The sequence below is a fragment of the Kryptolebias marmoratus genome, linkage group LG20 (genome assembly GCF_001649575.2).
Source record: "Kryptolebias marmoratus isolate JLee-2015 linkage group LG20, ASM164957v2, whole genome shotgun sequence".
NCBI lineage: Eukaryota > Metazoa > Chordata > Actinopteri > Cyprinodontiformes > Rivulidae > Kryptolebias > Kryptolebias marmoratus.
Genome location: NC_051449.1, coordinates 17,337,685 through 17,357,687, shown reverse-complemented (window position 1 = coordinate 17,357,687; position 20,003 = coordinate 17,337,685). Strand labels below are relative to the sequence as shown.

General features: G+C 40.1%; 1 protein-coding gene across 3 annotated transcripts in view; it reads right to left on the bottom strand.

The window, feature by feature from the left end:
* Positions 1–18,324, bottom strand: part of slc6a9 (solute carrier family 6 member 9) — a 71,180-nt gene extending 52,856 nt beyond the window's left edge. The window contains exons 1-2 of one of the 3 annotated variants that reach the window (XM_017420875.3): positions 18,269–18,324; positions 8,096–8,367 (exon numbers count right to left, since the gene is read on the bottom strand). In XM_017420875.3, coding sequence (XP_017276364.1) covers positions 8,096–8,125 — 30 coding nt within the window. In that variant the 5' untranslated portion in view covers positions 8,126–8,367; positions 18,269–18,324. Of the gene's footprint in view, positions 1–8,095; positions 8,368–9,492; positions 9,641–17,338; positions 18,009–18,268 lie in introns of those variants that run through there. The other 2 variants (XM_017420872.3, XM_017420873.3) reach the window with 2 other exon arrangements.
* Between the last annotated feature and the right edge of the window lie 1,679 nt (positions 18,325–20,003).

The following is a 20,003-nucleotide window of genomic DNA, read 5'->3' as shown; positions in this document are numbered from 1 at the left end:
AGTCAATGTGAGTTTCCTCTCACAGTCTAAAGATGATGGAAATTGTACAACTGTCAGTCTGTGTTTAATTTGTAAGACTTTTTGTTTGTTTTTGTTCCATTAATCTCAGAATGCTTGGATAAGGACAGATTGAAAATAAAGTTTGTCTTGTTGACTGAATTTTTCTTCAAATCACAATCAATGGATTGATTATTAAGGCTGCTTTTTAAAAAGTCATTTATGCAGTTTTGAGTCTAAAATTCTTGAGTTATTTGCCTTTATTAGCTTAAATTGCAATCCTACAATAAAAACAAGTACTTTGTATAATTTAGCTGAAGTGAACAAATACACAAACTATATACTGCAAATTCATCATTATTGCAATATCAATGAGTGCATTATCAATATTAATATCAGAAAGACTGCTTAAACTGCAACACCGAGTGGTGTTATATCACATTAAATATTCTGTTCGAGCTGCACATTATTATATTGTGCAGCCGGAATACAAACTTAAAACCACAGCAGACATTCATAAACTTTAAAAAACTGAAATTATCAATATTTAACAAGTGCAATAAAATGTTTGATTTTAGAAAACACCAAGTCAATATAATAATATTAAATAAAATAATATTTTCACAGTGGTGGTCTTTTACTGAAGTAAAAGAGTGATATTAAAATTAACATAAGTCTTTTTTTTTGCTGTTGTATGCAACTCTAGGATTCACTGTAGCACCTTTGAGCATTTGTCATATCGTTTCTCTACTTTGAGGATTATTATGTATTGTGGATCTTGTTGCTGCAGTCTTAACTGCAGTTAACTGCTGTCTTAACTGAGTCCTAATGCTTCTTGTACTTTGAGTTGTCATTTTCCAACAATCCATGTATTGTTAGTTATACAGCTTTAAAGCTGCTTTAGGGAACATGCTGGAATCTTTTTTGCTACTGCTGATTTGGCTTTTTCTTAACATGTGCATTGAAAAACAAGTTTAAAACACAGCTCCATGTCTTTTAGGCATCGAGTCTCCCAGCGAGCCAATATTTGTGTCTGTGCTTATTACATCTACTTCGATCTATAAATCTGTCCCTTACAGCAATTAAGTTAATTTCTCGTCTCCTCTCGTTAGCTCAACATGCCTGTGATGGGACATCTGACTGTGAAGCGGGCCTGGAACCGAAGGAAGCACTGATAAGACTAAAACTCTCTTCCCTATGAACTGGTTTGTGTGAGGGGAAAAAAAAGCTGAGATTGTAGACTTTAGAAAAACTGTGACTTACAAAAAAAGCAGTAGTGAGGAGAGAAGTTCATAAAACGGAGGTTTATAATGAGACAACATGAAAGAGAGGGGAAGAGACCATTAAGTTTTGCAAAAAAAGCTAAACAAAAAAACCAAAATGTGTTAAAACTGAACACTGCAAAGCAAAATTAAAAACCTAGCAGGAGTGACAACAGACACAAAAGACAGATGGAAATGAAGACAATGAACAAGACCCAGATGAGAGAGTGATGTTTGTCCAGCAGCTGACCTGAACCGGACACGACCTGACCTTGCCGGGCTCGAGACACCCAGGGGAGAAAGAGACAAATGCCAGCACAAAGTACAAGAAGGGGGAAGAGAGGGAACAGAGAGGCATTTCCAACGCTTGGTTAAACCTGAAGTTTCTGATAATTTCTCCCCCCATGCTCTGAACCCACCCCCCCTCTCCATCCCTCCCTGCTTTGGCTGGGAGGGCCCCAGCTGTTCACTCTGTATAAATAGCGTGAGGCTTCGGCTCGGACCCCCGGGGAGAGAGCGGGGCTCATTGGAGAGAAGGCATGGGAACAAATCGGGCTGGAAAAAGCACACAGCACACACGTTTTGACAAACATATGGGACCATTGCTGGGGATGAAAGTGAGGAACATGTGAGTGGAGTTGGCCTCACGTGGCAGAAGTCACTGTTGCGCTGAAAATGTGGCAAGAATGGCAGAGCAGAGTATGAAAAGACAGAAAACATGTCTTAAGAAAACAAAGCACTGTCCAAGGTGCTGCTGCTTTATGAGCAGATGTTAATCTGCTACAAGACCAAAAAAAAAAAAAACAAGCACACAGCAGAGGGTTCCCCTCAGTAATTCTGTGGCTTTAGACACTTGGACAGAAAAAAAAGTCGATTTCAGCCCGTAAACTTTGAGACACTGACATTCAAGCTGTTCTGACATTTAAAAGATTATTAAATTTTTCAGGTTAAAAGAGATCATTTTCAAACATTTTCACTTATTTCCATTACATGCTTCATTTCTGCTTTAATGACAATGACCGTGGTTCAGGTCATAAAGAGTTTGTCCACGCCACAAGAGTTATTGGGAAAGACGATGAAGCCACACAGAACTGAAGAAGGTCAAGCTGTGAGGACAAACAGCCAATAACATTAAAAAAAAAGCTTTGCACATCAACACTGAGACCACCCGTGAGTGCTCTTTGACTTAAAATCACATGATTTCCCAAAAGCAGCTGTTATCCAGCCGAGCTGCACCTGGATCTGTCCCGTTTGACCAGAATCTTCATGGACATTTTTTTTGCCCGTCATAATCGGAAAGCTGGAAAGACTATTTTAATTGCACAATCAGAGGAGGTGTGCAACAAGGCAGGAAAGGGCTGTCCATCTTCTGTAAAAAAAAAAAAAAAAAAAAAAAAAAAGGACAGACCCCCCTCATTCTAGGACTTACAGCTGCCATTGAGGTCGGGTTCAAGCACAACAAGTTGCCTAAATATGCTTCTTAAAAGACCTTTGAAAAGAGTCCAGCTGGAGGGTGGATGCAAAAGGAAACTGGGGGAGATTTAGGAGCGCCGATGTAAAGACGTAATGTCCGACCACTGACTTCAGAGGATCGGGAAGGAAGAGAGTGAAGCCTCCTCTTTTTAACTCGCTTGTCTTGTTGTTTTTTTTGGGGGGGTTAAAGGGAGGTTGGTGGGGGGGAACCCATTAAAACCAGGAAAAAAGAAAAAAGAGGGAGAGGAAGAAAATCAGAAAACGAAATTTTCAGCCTGAGTGGTTCTTCTTAATGAAATCTGAAGGTCTCACAATAAAGCCCTTTTCTCCCCTCTTGGTAAGTGTGTGTGTGAACATACACTGGAAGTCGGTGGGTGGTGGGTTACCTTTTCAAGACTGCCCAGCAGTGGACGTGTTTGGCATTTGCGGCTCTTGTTTCTCGATTGTACACTTGCCACAGTTGCAGTGGTTAAACTGACGGTGGCCTGTACGGTTCAGCGCGTGTTTTTTTTTTCCCCTCTCCTTTTTAGAGAGCAGGTCAGCCAGGCAGTAGAGTGAAATGAGAGACAAAATTATGTCTGACTTCACCCTCCTCCTCTCCACCTATCCTATTTACGCTCTCGGTTCACATCTGTTTGCTGGCTCTTCGCCCCGGAGGCAGCCAACACAGTTGCTGAGCACTGCTGTTCACTAAACTGCCTGACTGACAACTCAATATGTTTCTTACATAAGTCAAAAGTAAGACAGAAGGGGGAGTTAAACTCTCTAATTTCACCTGTAAATGTAGGTAAATTGAACAACGAAAAGCTTCTGACAACAGTCACAGACCTGCACATGCAGCATGACTGCAAACAAAACCTAATGAAGGGAGCAGCCGAAAGAAAACCAACTCATTTTAACTTTTTTACTCATTGTGCAGCACTTTGATCAATGGAGGATGTTTTATAAATGTGCTATAAAAGTAAACTTTGACTTACTGAGTACAATATCCCCACAGTGATGCACAGTGGTGGCAGCATTATGTTGTGGGGATCTTTTTTTCAGTAGCAGTAGCTGGTGAACTGGTCAGAGTTGAAGAAAATATGGAGTGGTAGAAATATGACAAAATTCTAGATGGAAACCTGTTTGAGTCTTCCAGAGATTTGAAACTGGCCTGGAGATCCATCTTCCAGCAAGACGATGACCCTAAACACCCAACTGAAGCAACTCTTCACCAGTTTATGAAGAAACTGTCCTGGAATGGTCCACTCAAAGCTCAGACCTCAACCCTACTGAAAATTTCTGGAATGATTTAAAAATGTTTGTACACAAGCAGCACCGATCCAACCTGAAGACGCTACATCAGTTTTGCCGTGACAAAAGGAAAAAAAAACAACTTCTGTGGTTAAATGTGTCAAGCTTGAGGAGTCATACCTGAAGAGACTTGCTGCTGCAAGTGTGGGGCTGAACCCAGATGCATGCGCCACTTTTAAAGTATTTAGAACAAGTTCTTACCCCATTTAGTTTAGTTAAACTGAAGTGTTTTGTGTAGATTTATTGCATATAATCAAACTGTAAAAATTAAGTTAAACTTTAAGTTGTAAAGCAACAAAATACAAAGAACACTAAGAGGAGTGAATACTTTTGCTACTAACTGTAACAGATTATGAAAACAGAAATGGCAATTGCAGTGTCCAAACTAGAACTAGTTTGTGTAAAGTTCTAAAGTGTCCTCAATGTGTTAAGTGCATTGTCCATTAGGTTGCTGCTTGTGTGCATGTGTGTGTGTATGCATGTCTTTGTGTGCGTGTGTGTGGGTGTGCACGGGTGCATTTCTTGGCCTCATGGAGGTTTTGGCTGTAGGTTCCACTATTTCTTTCCATTAATCTTCCACTTCACAGCCTACAGCACACATTAACCTCACAACCCTTGGGAAATCACACACACATGTGCAATCACAGCTTTACATTTATATGCATTTAACAAAGTGATTGCCTGTGAATATGTGACTGACCTGGAGTTCCTTTTTTTCAAGTTTATTCTTTAAAAAAAATAAAATAAATTTGTCAGTTTTAGCCATGTTGGATTGTAGGAATATTTTCAGAACCAAGAGCACCGTTCAACCTGAGTCCTTGGGTAAAACTGAAGCATTCTGTGCCTCATTCAAAATGAAAAGCTGAATCCCCCACATGCACAGAGGTGGATGCACGTCTCACACCTTCAGATATACACCACTACACACCCGAGACTGACGCTGGACGTGCATCGCATCAGTAAAGAAGAAACTGACAAGCAAACATGAAAAATAAACAGGAAGGAATTTCTAAAAATCCCTCTGATACACGTTTGAAAATGTGCTGTAACAAATATTTATAGCTGTAAAAAATGTCTTTTTTGAAAGTGTAAGAATATCACCAAGGTTTTCATTTTATTGTTTACTCAGCTTTAAGCCCAAGTCGCATTCCTAATGATCTAAAATCTTACAAATCGTGGATGTAAGATTAAAAGGCCTGCCGATGGACTTTGATCAAGGTCCAGATTTATGTGACCTCCTCCCCCTTTTGGCCTTGATGGTGATGGAGGAGCAGCTGTGGTCCGCACAGCCTGACAGATGAATGCAGCCCTGAGCGGACAAATAAGCAACACTGCAGTCCAACTCCTCCTCCTCCTCCTCCTACCCTCACATCCCGCAACATACATCTCAACAGCAGACATTTTAAAGACGAGAAGTGCAAAAGAAGTAACTAAGGAAGAAAAACAAAGAGACAGTGGAAGCTTGTGCCAGGGGCACCATCTGCTCATCCGCTTGGTGGAAGTGGTGGCTTCCAGGTCAGTCAAAGACAACAGTAAGATTGAGGGGATGAGGGCCACTTTTTGAGTGCTAAAAGTGAACAGGACATTTAAGTTTGGATGGAGTGAGTCCTGGCAGAAGGCGACCGGCTGAGGCGAGCGGTAGCAGGAAGCTAGTGCCTTGTGTGTTGGGAGATTTATGGTGACCGGTCCATCCACCAACCATCTGGGCAAGTATGAATAAATCTAACTCGACTCAAAGGGCAGGGACTTTCAAAGAAGTAGTGCTATGAAGGGGAAGGACGAGAGGCGATATTTCTTCTTCAAAAAGAGGTGAAGCCGGGTGGATTACTTGTGAAATGGTAAATACAAATTGTTGTTCGTGTGAAATGACGGGTGCGGAAGAGGGAGAACAGGCAGATAAAGGATGGGGTGGAGTGGAAGGAGAAACAGAGAGGCAGTTGGCGATGGGAGCAGGATTTTATCTGGATACTCTCTCCCTCACATAGAACCAGGCTTTGTTTGATTCGCTGGTAATGACTCTCAGCCACAGCTGACAACTATGTCCTGAAGACAAGGGCCCCAGACATCAGAAGTCACCCAATACGAGGGAAGGCTTCTGTATAAATGTGCACAGGCATCTGTGATTGCAAAGATGCTTTGTTTACCTTCATGAATTTAAAAAACACCACATAAAGGTTGTCTGAAAATGTATTTTCAACAACAGAAATGCTTACAGAATAAAAATGACTCTCACTTAGTTTTCTTTGCTGATACCGAAACTGCGGTGTATTTCCTCAAAATCCTTCCTGTACAGAAGTACACATGACCTATAAGCCCCTTGTGGTTGCAGCGTAATACTGTGGCAACTTCAGATAACACATTATTACTTCCGTCTTTCCTCAAAACTTCCCTTAAACACACTTCTAACGACGACAAGGAAGTCAAACGGGTTCAAATGTCATTACGATATGGTATGATTTTAAATACTGGATTTGAGATAAAAAATACAAGTCTTGAATAGTTTTTTTGGACTATCATGTTGCCTTTAACTGTATTTTTCCTATTTTAGCGCCTAGTTGTCGCATGATATTTGCCACCACCACAAGGTGGCGATCACAAGTCAAAATGCTTGCCAACTGTCACAAAACAACAAAAAGAGAGAAGCTTCACTACGGTTAGCCTTCGGTAAAATGGAAGATTACACATTTCTAGTGTGCAAGTAGGAAACGAAAAGCCAAGAACCTCGACATTAGCCGAAATGTTTATAAAGTACAAGGTCTAATACAAAATCAAACAGTTAAAGATAACTTCCTTCATTTTACAGGGAAGAGTCCAATAGAAATCTACAAATTTGAAGTCAGCAGCTACATTTGTCACTAGATGAATATGGGTTTGATAGATGTTTGTTCAATAAAAGAAGAACAGGAAAATAAACAAGTTGTGAGAAGCGTAAAAGCTTTTACTGACACTTGGTGAGTGGGTGCACTAAATAAGGATAAGGTGATTCACAAAATGTCATAATTCACAGCGATTCTCATATTACATGCTTAATTAAAACGCTCATTCTTAGTTTTGAGGAGCACTTACATCTTTATACTGGAACTACACACAGATCTACAGAAAGGTTCTTCTGAGCTGTTCAAAGCTATTCTTTATCTTATTAAAAAAATAATTTACTTCTGAATCTTAACAACCAATCCAGCTGTGCCTAGTTGTATGGCAAACTGTTACTAAACTACAAACATGACAACAACAAACCCACAAAAAGTTGCAAGAGCAAGAATCCAATCTCCAACGTCCAACAGGAAGCAGAAGACGAGAGCGGGCAAGATAACGTGCCTCTGTTAACATAAAAATGCCTGCATGCATTTCAACCTGTATGAACATTTTGAAAGGACACAACAGAGCGAAACAAAAATGTCACCGGGGAGTGCTTCAAACAAGTGAGAATGTCAGAAGAGAGTTTGAACTCTGAGGTGTGTTTTTTTTTTTTTTTTTAAATCGCCGTCTTAAGACGGATTGAAGGACTTGGACTGAGGGCAGAGTTGGGGGGAGAAGTGACCTGACTGTCAATGATGCCAAAACTATTTAAAGTTTCACTGTCACACAGGCCCTGACACAGAAACCCATTTACCTCTTGGTCTTATCTCTCACCAGGAGAAGAGGGGGAGAAAAGGCATGTTTTTTTTTTTTTTTGTTTGGGGCAAAAATCAGAGTGGAGAGGTCCTAGATGAGGACAAACTTTGCAAACTTTTAGGACACGGTTCAGTTGACTCTGTATAGCTAACATTACCATGGCAACTAATAGAAAGAAAATCTGTTCCATAAAACATAGGTAACTTAAACCATTGTGAGCATGAAGACTAACATTTTGTTGGAGTCCTGTAAATAATCACACAGTGGAGTGAAAGTAAAGCACCTGGCCTTAAAAGAAAAGAGGAGGCAGAGAGTGACTCAACTGGTGGTCCAGCAGCTGCATCCCACCAGTGTGTCACAGCTGAGATGTGGCTGCATCCACACGCCACTGCTTTTAAAAGTGAGTGTGTGTGTGTGTGTGTGTGTATTGTTCACTGAACAAAGTGAAAACTCACCAGGATCCCTGCAAACTGCTTCTCCTCCATCCTTCAGGACCCTGGCGGCAAAGATCCTCTGCCTCTCCGCTGCGTTCTCACTCAGCCTGGAATGGACCCGTCCGAGTTGGGAGTTTTCTGAGGTGCCCGAGGTCCGCTCGAGTGCCTTCACCCCGTCAGGTCGGGCTCTCTGTCTCTGTCCCCCCCCCCTTCGTCTGTGTCGATTGCAAGTGTAGCTGGAGTGGCGTCGCTGCTTTGTGTTAATTCTGCCCTAATCCAGAAACTTTTCTAAGCTGTGAAAAGAACACGTGACAACAGAGAGGGGTGGAGGGAGGGATGGAGAGAGGTGGTGGGGGGGGGGTACTTTTTTTAGTTACTTGTCCCCTTGACTGTGGTCAAATCAATCTTTATACACGGTAATATTTTGACAAAGAAAAAAAAAAATCTTACAGTATGAACTTTTCATGCTTGGTAGATCAAAAGTTAGACAAATGGCTTCGACGAAATCAGTTAAAACAGGATGCAAAGACATTCAAAAGAACATGCAGTAAGATATTTGCATACTGTAGTCAAGCAGCTGCCACAACAAAGTGCCCTTTTGTGTGCAGAGATTAACTGTTAAGGAAATGTTCAGCCGGCACATTGCTGTATGACGGACAAACTGGGAAAAGAACACTGAGGTTGGATTTAAAGGAGGGTGACAGAAAATATTTATGTTTCGGTCAAACATTTTTCTAAATCTAATCTCATATTGGCAATTTTGTTTTCTTTTCCTTCCACAAGTCTATCCACTCTAAGGGTGACAACTTTTAATAATAATCAGTGCAGCTGCAAGTTCAAACTTAAAACTTTATATGCATTTTATTTCACTAATGATTATCAGATATTTCACTAAATTAACTCTGTGATGTCTTAAGACGAAAACTTTAAAACTACATGGAGAAGAGAATAATTTTGATGTTGAACTTTGGCTATATATATATATATATATATATATAAATAAAGGAGCCCACCTCAAGAAATGAAAAACGCTGCCAAACCCTATAACAGATTTAGAACAGAGAGAAGCAAAAATCCTCACATTTGACACTTTAAAACTGAAGAAAACCACTTTCATGTCAGCTTGATAAGTTGTCGGGTGAAGACTGTAAGTCAGTTTGTTTTCTAAAATGTCTTGCTTCAGTGATTCAATGAGCAAAAATAAAAAGCACCCCCGTTAACACAGAGAGATAAAAAAAAAGTCACCAAATATAGCCACCATTCAATGTTACACTCATAAAACCACATACATATGCAAACACTATGCTACAGGAGCCCACGGGGGACTCCAAAGTGCCCTGGGACGTGCATCATACACAGCACGCTGCACACTGATGAAAAGATGACAAAACAAAACTAGGTTAAAAACTCAACCTTACCATCCACGATGGGATCCTGGATGAGAGAGAAAAGGAGGCAACAAAAAGGCGGCTTCCACATTCACAGAGGGAGTCACGGTTCAGACTCCTGAGAAATTAACAGGAGCAAAAAGCTGAAAATATGAGATCAAAACACACAACTCTGGATCCATCCCACTGGGTAACTTTACTAATGCATGTATATGAGGAGCTGAGACAAGCCAATTAGGCAATCCTGGGAGGAGTGGAAACCCAAAGTTGCATCAAACTCACTCCTACCAGATGTATTTGTCAGTGCTTCCAGATCTTACACAGTACTTTGCAGAGCACAAGTTATATATGGGTTTTCAGCTTAACCTTAACATTTCCAGATAATGATAATTTTATGATTTTAAACTAAATAGCTGCCCCTTTTGGATTCAGTGACGTCATCACCAATAAAGCACCCAAAATAGGGTTCTAGGATCTTCAATGTGACAAACTTATTATTTTTCTTTAGTATACTTGATTTTAGATTGAAGGTTTATTGCTTTTAGCTTGTTTTTTTTAAATTTTGTCTACCATGTTGTTTTTGAATAACATAAAAATGTAAATGTTTCAATCAAATTTATAATAAACATCAATGAGCCTGTCAAAACACAAGAAAGGAAAAAAAAAAAAGAGGTGGATAATGTGAGCATTTTCAAAAATTCAACACCTTTTCCTCAGTAACGAGAACACAGGCAAAACACTCATACGTACGCCAACTTAACTCCAAAGATGAAACAAAGGAAACGGCTTCGGAACAAAATGTACTTCTAGTCTGAACACTTACTGTTCTTATCTGGTTGTCTTCATGGCCAGCGTAAAGTTAATTTTTATTTCCACTACACTTTTTAAAAGCCAATTTACAAAAGCACTTTACAGAAGACACAGAGGGTCCTAAAGCAGATTATTTAAACACAAAAAATACCTTGAAAAAAAAAAGGCTGGTATTCAGCTGTGATTTAGAGCACTCAAGAGAGCTTGGCATTCTGACTCCCAGAGGAAGAGGGTTCTATAGCGCGGCAGTCAGGACAGAAAGCGCACACTGCCCTCGCGTTTCAGTCCAAAGTGAAGAACGACCAGAAGGCCTTGATCAGGAGACCACAGGGGCCCAGAAGGAGTGTATGGGCCTGATTGTTTATGGTTTCCTAGACAAGATGAAACATTTAAAAGTGAATCCTGATTTTTTTTTCAATTAACTCAGTTTAGAGAGATTAAAAACTGGGGTGAACAAAACAGGGTTTTGGTGAGGAGTCTTTTAGCAGAAGTTTTCAATCAGCTGTAAAAAACGAAAGAGTGTTGGCTTAGACAGGAATCAAGAGCTGAAATAGACCAACCAACACCATATATTGTAATTTAGCTATATTTCTTTGGTAAAAAAAAAAATAACTGAACTGATCAACAGACTTAACATCATGACGCTTAAGTTTTTACCTGATAATTTTTCTTTAAACAGTTTAAAAAAAAACTATGGGACCAAAAATCCACACATCATTTTGGATTTTCTTTAACTAAATAATTATTAAAAGACATTCAGTAAGCTTAGCCAACAAGTTGTGAACAACAGTAAGATTTATGAGACCACCAAGCTATAAAGATGGGTAAATCTATGTATCATTAGCACAGCAACAATAAAACACAATTGCATTTCAGAATCAATGGGCTCATAGGGAGTATATAAAAAATAAAACCGGGCTTAGTACACACCCCTGAGGCACCCCGCAGGTCAGAGGAACCAAAGAAGCATCATCATCAATTATAACAGAAATCTTTTACTTAACTACACCAGAACCCATCTTTGTAATAAATCAGTGAGAATGGGGTGATTAACAGAGTCAAATGTAGCAGACAAATGGAAAAAGAACTAAAATGAAGCTTTCATCACAATCTAAACTTTCTAAATATTCTTTCTTATAGCCCCAAGAAAAGTGAAAGAACTGCAAGTATGAAGACGGTTAAAAGATGACTAGCTTTTCTGGCATTTTTAAATTCTGCTGCTCCATCACTGGAGCTGATAGTTAAGATGAAGACACAGCAAAAGACTCTTTAACAGGCAGAGACAGCAGCCTCCTGTCCTCACAGCTACACATCTGCTCTGTATTTACATACTGCACTCAGGCTGTGTGACAACTCATGTTTTCCTGCCTGACGTGTACAACACACTGGGCTAAAAAAAAAACCATCCATTATTGCAAGACATGTTTACAATATTGTTAGACTTGCAAAGCAGCTCTGTCTATTATTAATGGGTCAATGTGTGTCAGCTTGATTGGAACTCCACAGGTTCTGTTTTGTTGTGATAGACAGTCGTTTTCTCATACTGTATGCAGATTCAACTAAATACAACTGAGAAATTGTCACAGCACTCAAAAACAGCTTTAACTAAGCTTAGGCCTTTGTTTAAGCCCAACAAAATACTTGGGAATTGGGAAAAATATATATATATTTTTTTTTCATGTACACTTATCAAGATGTTTTATTTTGTGCAACAAAACACAAACTTGTCATTTACAGAACATCCTACCAGTATAAAAAACAAAATCAGGAGGATGGTTTTTGTATGAACGTCTCTGCCAAGACAGCTAAGGCTAAAAGGGAAGCAGCAAGATGAAACACAAAATTAAGTACAGAAATAAAAAAAAGCCCAAACTGATGACTCTCTGAGAGCAACAGCTGCTCCAACCAAAACGAGCAAAAACTAACCTGAGTAGGAATCAAGATCTTTTTTTTTTTTTGGAATGGTCCAAAAATGACACCAGAGGAAATAAAAAATAAAGATTATCAAGATCAAACACAGTTTAACCCTCTATTTGATACATAGCGTATTCTTCATTATGAATGCATCACAAATATAAACAACCATGTAACTGCTGAGGCTTTGGTTTGAACTAGGTCTGCACAATTATTTAAAAAAATGACCAATTTTGCAAAATTCATATGTGGAATGTCGATGTTGAAAAGGATATCAAAAAATTGCAGAACAAAACTGCACGTAAAAAATACAAATGGAGCAATCAGATGGACCCTACAGAGTGCTGTGAACATCGTGATGACAAAAAATGTGAGTTTATTGCAACTGATATTGTCATCTCAATATTCAACACAAACGCATATTTTCCTTTTCCTTTTCTGCAATCCTAGTTTGGACTTTACTTAAAGACAAGGAGAACAGAAGACAAACTGTCAGAGATACGCTAGAGTACAGCATGAAAAGCACTAGCAGGAGGAAGAAGATGGCAGATGACACCACGGCCACAAGCTGACAAAACTGAAATTCAGACATAACCACAGACTACAGAAAACTAAGACAAAGAGATGCCGGTGAACATATGCTGAACTATGCTGCACCAATGTCATGGATAAGAACAAAACCTAAAAAAAATATGCATAAAGGGAATGTTACACATACATTATATACATCACACGGCTTGACTTTTTACAAATACGCTTCATTTCTTTACTTTTTGATCAATGTCAAAAGAAATAAAATTCAAAAATTGTCAAGATACATGGCAAAAATGCTAAATAGTGTGACACTCCCATTACTGTGGACACATTTGAATAGCAGTGCTTTGAATAGTAAAAGACTTCAACATAATAAAGAAAGTAAGAGATAAAAATGTACATATAATCACCTAAAACAAAACAGAGTACATACTGTACATGATTTTAATGTGGCCTTACTCTGTTTACATGGTTTACAACAACTTGTAACACAAAGTTTGTGAAGAATTAGAATTGTGGGCTGTTTCAATTTGACTGTATCAATTATCATTTTCAAATTTAAAAGAGGAACTGATTTTAAAAAAAGGAAGGATGACCAGCCAAAGCCTGATGAAACAGTTCATGTAGCAATCAGGAGCTACAGAATGAGCCACACGGTGTCACTTCCCAGAGCTGGCAGTCCCTTTTAAACTGATGCTGCGGATAGTGAGCTCCTGCAGAGTCTCGCTCTGAACCAACAGACAGGAAAGTGCATCAGACTGAACTGAGATATCAGCAGAAATCAGTGTTTGCCACAACTTAGACAGTGTCAGGAAAGCTGCGTAAAATCCCTCCAACAAAAACACAGCAATTCTTTGCTTCTCAGCACAAAACCGCAAGACTAAATTTGGCAAAATACATAAAACGTAGGTTCGTAACATGGATAATAAAAACAAAAATGTAAAAAAACATCACTGTTTCCATTTCTCTTAGGCTCTTAATTTCAAATATTAGCAATAACATTAAAGATCAACCATGAGAAGTTCTGAATTTTGCATCTGCACATACACAAGACTAATTAAAATTTAAAACTTCTTTTTTTCCCAGGTCCACCCATCTACCAATTTGTAAATTGTACCTGGAGAAAATCCACACATATACAAGGAAATATAAACTCTGTGCAGAAAGGCAGACCTTCAGTACAGTACTAACCAAATTCTCTAAAATGAAACAAAAAGTCAATGACCTGCTGAGCAACATTAAACAAGAACTAAAAAAAAAAAGAAGTGAAAAGAAACCAAAAATTACAAATGACTAAAAGTACGGAACAAGGAAATCCCCTACACAAGTTCAAAACCAAAACCAAAAATAAAAAAACCCCCATAAAAACCCACATCCGAAATGAACAAATATGCAGCAAATATAAAGTGATCTCAAGTTTAGGCACCATCGACTCCTAGCATTTACACATCTAACGAGGGAGCTATCACAGGACACCTTTAAATATATCAGTTCACACTGCACTTGTGATCAGATCTTCAGTCACATAAACCAGCTGCGAAATGAAGCTTTTTTTTTTTTTTACTGACAAAAAGGAGAAGATTGCAGGTCACACAAATGAGCTTCATCTGATGCCTATAAAGGTCATTATTTCATATTTGGTTTGGCAAGGGAGCACTTCTGCTTAGACTAAAACAGCAGTCCAGAGTGCACAGCCATCAATAATGCTGAGCTGTACTTTTGTGCCCCCTAGTGGTTGAAGTATATTCTGCACCCTCATCAGGTTTGTCGTATTAACATCTTTTTCTCTCTTAAAATTGCAGGATTATAAATGTAATTTACAATGAAATAAAAACAGCCTACAAACTTTAGACAACAAGGACACAACAGGGGTATTGTATGATTTATGATACTTGTAAAGCCCATTTATTTTGCCCTTGTGCTATTAGTTTTTTGTTTTTTTTTCCCTCCCCAGCTTTGGCCATGTGTCACCCCTCCTCGTCCCACCTAATGCACTAATGCCACAGCATTTAGGAATTCCAGACAGCCAGACATGTCTGGACCAAAGCTCCACAAAAACAACACTCAAACGTCTGAGAGCCAGGCTGTGAAAACTGTCTGGTCTATGTCATGGGAACGCTCCACCAGAACATGCAGCAATCAGTCATGAAATCCTGACCACTGACTGGTTACGGTAAAAACAGTTATCTTGCTGTAATGACACCTAAGAGAGGAGGTGGTTGTAGGAACAGTAAATGAACACTTTGTCATTGACGTTAATGTGCTGGAAGCTAAAACAGAAATGAGGATGTCACTGATTTGATAGACAAAAAGCAGAGCCATAGGTACAAAGTTTTATTTGATGGTGGTGCCGATCTTTAGAAATCAGGCCTATTCAAGACTTGTTCGATTTTGGCACCTAAATGTAGCAGGTAATGTCTGCACATATTACAATCTACTGGTTTTGGAGAAAAACAACTATTACTCTGTTATTTGTCTGCCAAGCTGAAGTATTTTAAAATACATTATAAGAACAGTTTAATAGCTACCTGCAACATTTGCAATTAGGGTAGTTCTCATGGCAATAGGGCTGCATTCAATACCACCAATTAAATGGATCTAAAGTCCAAACACTCAGCTGAGTACACTGAGGTCACCCAGCTAACTCTGAAAGCTAACACACTTTTGAGGAAACTAAAGAAAAGAGACACGTTTCAGCAATAAGGCATCAAGGATTACAGAAGGAGTGGCTGAATGGGTTTTTCTGGGTGGAGAAAATAGGTTTTTGTCTCCTTTTGGAGCTGCTGAACTGACAGGGCTTTCCAAAGATGTATTTATCATCACCTGGCATAGTTGCTTTCCTTATTGATAATTAAAAAAAAAAAACTTGAGGAATAACATGAACACAGGTTTGTTTTTGTTTTTGTTGCTGCACTGTGATGCTACTTCAGTGCCAAACACATGATGGCATTGATGTTAGTCAGGGTGTCCCCGCCATCAAAAATGACCACGATGGCGTGTGAAAACAAGAGCTGGATCACAAAAGCAACTGGATAAGTTGGCTCAGTCTGAGGAATTACGCTTAAGGTGTTGACCTGACGTGAACCATTTCAGTCCAGTTGAGGACCGAAATGATTTTGTGGCATGTACAAAGACAACTGGTCTGACTGGTGGAAATTAAATTTCACAATTTCCAGAACTGATTGGTTAGTAGCCGACGCCGCAACAAATCTCCAGGGGTCCAGCGGAGCCCCTGCCTTGACGGATCAGAGCTAATCTGTAGACAAATGAGGGACCAGTTCATAATTAGGCAGGCTGTCATATTGCTGACCTGTACATTTGGTGGTGCTAGTAATTAGGCTGCAAATTCATAATTAGCAACTTAATAGCAAAGCTTTGTCAGGGCTTTAACAGCTTCTTGACATTTTGCTTTTCTTATTCTACATTGATATACATCTTCCCTAAGGATGTTAATCCAGTGTGTTTTTTTGTATTTTTATTTGTCTGTAGAAGCCAAATTATTTAAAGTATTTCATGTTTATCACATTAGCATAAATTCCACCCTCATTGCTAAAGTTTTTCTTTTTAACATGTGCAAGTGGCTGGATCAGGACTGCCGTAAATGAAAAGCTTCAGGTCCTTTCTGCACTGTCTGGGGCTAAGAATATACTGGGGCAGGAAGTGCCGGGACTGGGGCTACTGCCATTCGTGCGTGCGCAGTTTATGCTGACATACCCTAGTTTTCTTTTTAGTCGAGCAAGTTGCAACCAAATTTGATGTTGCAGCGATAAAAAGGAAACCCTCTCAACGCGTTCCTTTTTATGCCATTGTGGAGCGTTAACTTCATTTACATGTAAAAATGTCTCATTTTGTAGACCTTTGCAGACTTGTGAGCTTAGCTACTGCCGAAAAAGACAAACATTGATAACAAGTCATTTAAACGAGACCCATCAAACATTATATGATTTCTTTAGGCATTCATAACCACTGTTTCTTTTAGCTAAATATGCTATAGATCTTCTCAAAACCCCTCACTTGATGTTTTGTGACCCCAAGCGGGATCCTGATCCCTACTTAGTAGATGATAACTTTTGAGTAGGTGAAACAATTTGGACTTTCTGTTGGCATGCCTAAATAAAACCAGGCAAACTTTTTTTACTCTAAAAATTACATCCTGATGTTCATTAAACAGTCAAATAACTAACAGCTCTTGAATATGGCTCTTAAATAAATCAAAGGGCCAGTCCCACTTTATTGCTCCTATTAAGTGAGATTGTGTGGCTGTTTACCTTACAGAAACCTAAGCACTTCAGAAGTCAGTCACCTAGTATGACAGGAAGCGTTTGACAAGAAAGGAAGTGTCTGTTTACCATTAGGCCCCTCCCCTTATTCTAAAGCCCCCCCATCACTTTCTTTCACCTTTCCCTTTAGAGGGGTAATAATTAGGGCGAAGTTCACCAACTAGTGCCACGTGTTAAACCCCCCTTTAAACGGCATGTGCTGAACACCCCACAATTACTAAAATACCACTCTGCTATCACCTGGACCACCACCACCGCCGGTCCAGGTAATAGCCGGTGACTTTAGTTTGTTTCTGAGCTAACAGAGCAGAAAAGTTGGGAGCTGAAACGCAACGTACCGCTTCCGTCTTCCTCGTGGAGCGGGTGCCCGTCGGCTCTTCTTTCACGCCAACAACGCCTGAAAGTTGCATCACCTCGGTCTTCAAAAATTCCCCCTACACACAGAGACAGACACACCTCCCACCTCACTGCTTCACGGTCACTGCCAGGCCAGCAACCCCCTCCGTCCCTCCCCTTTTCGTCTACCCTGAACCACCAGGCCGTCTGTGAGGTGGTGGTGGAGGGCAGCAACATGTGAGGGCTCCCTCTCCGTCTGACGACACCCGGCTTCCCCGGAGCATCACAAACCCGCCGCTTCTCGCGTAACCTTCCCCACCCAAAAAATAATTAAATAATAACTTGCTCAGTTACCCTAAATAACCCCGCAAACGCTTCCAACACTACCAAAACAAAAAAAACAAACAAAAAAAAAAAAACTAAACTTGACGTTCACTAATTACGCTCCCCGGTCACGTGGTGCGTCGGCAGCCTCCTCTATTATGGAGGCTGTTTTTGGTTGGGAGGCTGCACGTGCTCCCTCGTGTAGCGGGATGAATGGCATGTGTTACACGTTCTTTTGTCGCGAGCCCCACCTCTCCTCTCCTCTTCCTCCCCGTTCGTTACACCTCACTCCCCGTGCCGTCAGTGAGCCTTGAAATGGGACTGACTGCTGCTTTGTTTCTTTTTTTTGTTTTGTATTTATTTTTTATTTTTTTGTGGCGGCCGCGTGAATTAAATGCCCTCCGATGCAGAGGGGACGAGCCACAAAGCGATGCTCCAGACAGACAGGTGTGGTAGCCTGGCGCAGTACGAGCCGCGGGGTGACGTGAGGACATCAATTAGCCAGTAAATACAAAGTGGGAGTGTAAAGAATGACGAATGAATGGTGGAAGTTAGGTGTTTTGTTTTTTCTATCTTTCTTTTTTGGGCATGCAGATGGGGGACTTTACCTTGTGTCAGGAGCGATCAGGTTGGAGGGCTGAGCGCAGAGGCGGAGACAAGCCTGCTGGTGAGATGGAGAGAGGGGTTGGGTTTTTTTTTTTTTTTTTTTTTTNGGGGGGGTCAGAGGAGGAGGGGGGGGGAAGGTAAATAGGTCCACCCCCTCAGTGCGAATACGTCTGTAAATTACCTGGAATTATCAGGAGCGGAACCGCAACGACGTGGAGATTTCTGTAGCTGAGCTGCCGATTCAGGCGAGCAGGACGACTTCCAAAACGGGAGCAAACGCTTAGTTCTGTAACCCAAAAAAACAAACAAACAAAAAAAAAAAACCACTAACATGTCAAAATCAGAACACGGCCTCATTTGAATCTAAGAAGAGAAAATTGATAAAGTGGGCATTTAACAAAATCAAAGCAGCCACAAGCTTAGTGTTGCTCGAGATTAGCCTTAACTAGGTAAAATTAAACAGACAGACAGGTACACGACTTTCTAGAATAAATAAGTTAAACTTAAAATCTTCTGTGAAGAAATTCTAAAAATGATAAAATTAAAGAAGTGTGCATGCACACATATATGTGTATATATGTAGGCTATATATGCCAACATCACTTCTTTACATATATAATTATAAAATTTTAACACTTCAAAGCACCCACCAGTGTTTGAACCTGCAGCAGACAGAGGTTGTAGAAAGCCACCGAATTAGATAAAGATTGGAGCACATATAGATAGTTACAGACACAGAATATGGGCCTACCACGTTGCAGGAAATGTCCCGTTGTATGTCTGGTCTGTCTGCTTCAAGCTGCTGACTGATAATTTACCCAAGTGAGACTCAGTTGTAGGTGGCACAGTGGAGTAGTGGTTAGAGCTGTCGCCTCGGCCTTTCTGGGTGGAGTTTGCATGTTCTCCCTGTGCTCATTACTCCAGGTACTCCGATTTCCTCCCACAGACCAAAAACGTGCATGTTTGGTTAATTGGTGACTGTTAAATTGTCCCTAGGTGTGAATGAGAGTGTGAATGGTTGTTTGTCTCATTTGTCTCTATGTGGCCCTGCGATGGACTTGCGACCTGTCCAGGGTGTCCCCCGCCTCTCGCACAGTGACTGCTGGGGATAGGCACCAGCTCCCTGCAACCCAGAATGGAGAAGCGGGTAAAGAAAATGGATGGATGGATGGATGGATGGATGGATGGAGACTCAGTTGGAGCTGCCCTGCAGTCCTGATCACAGCCGACAGGAGACGTGTTAAATCTACTGACCTTGTCCTGCCCTGTAACTGCAAATAAGTCCAAAACAGAGAATGAATCACGCAAAAGGCGTTTTAAAATTGACAAAATAGTTGAAAACCACACAGAACAAAACAACACGCAGCAAGCCCAGGAATTAAGTAATTCACATTGTTTATTAGGAGCAACCACTACTGCCCTTATATTAACACAACTTGCCTCATATGAAGCTGTTCAGTGACAGAAATTAGACCAAGGAGGACATCTAGTGGAGAAACTGAGTAATTACAAAAAGCAACAAATTTGTTTGAATGATACAGGTGCTGGTCATAAAATTAGAATATCATGAAAAAGTAGATTGATTTCAGTAATTCCATTTAAAAAGTGAAACTTGTGTATTATATTCAAACATTACATACAAACTCATATATTTCAAATGTTTATTTCGTTTAATTTTGATGATTACAAATGACAACAAATGAAAATCTCAAATTCATCATATCAGAAAATTAGAAT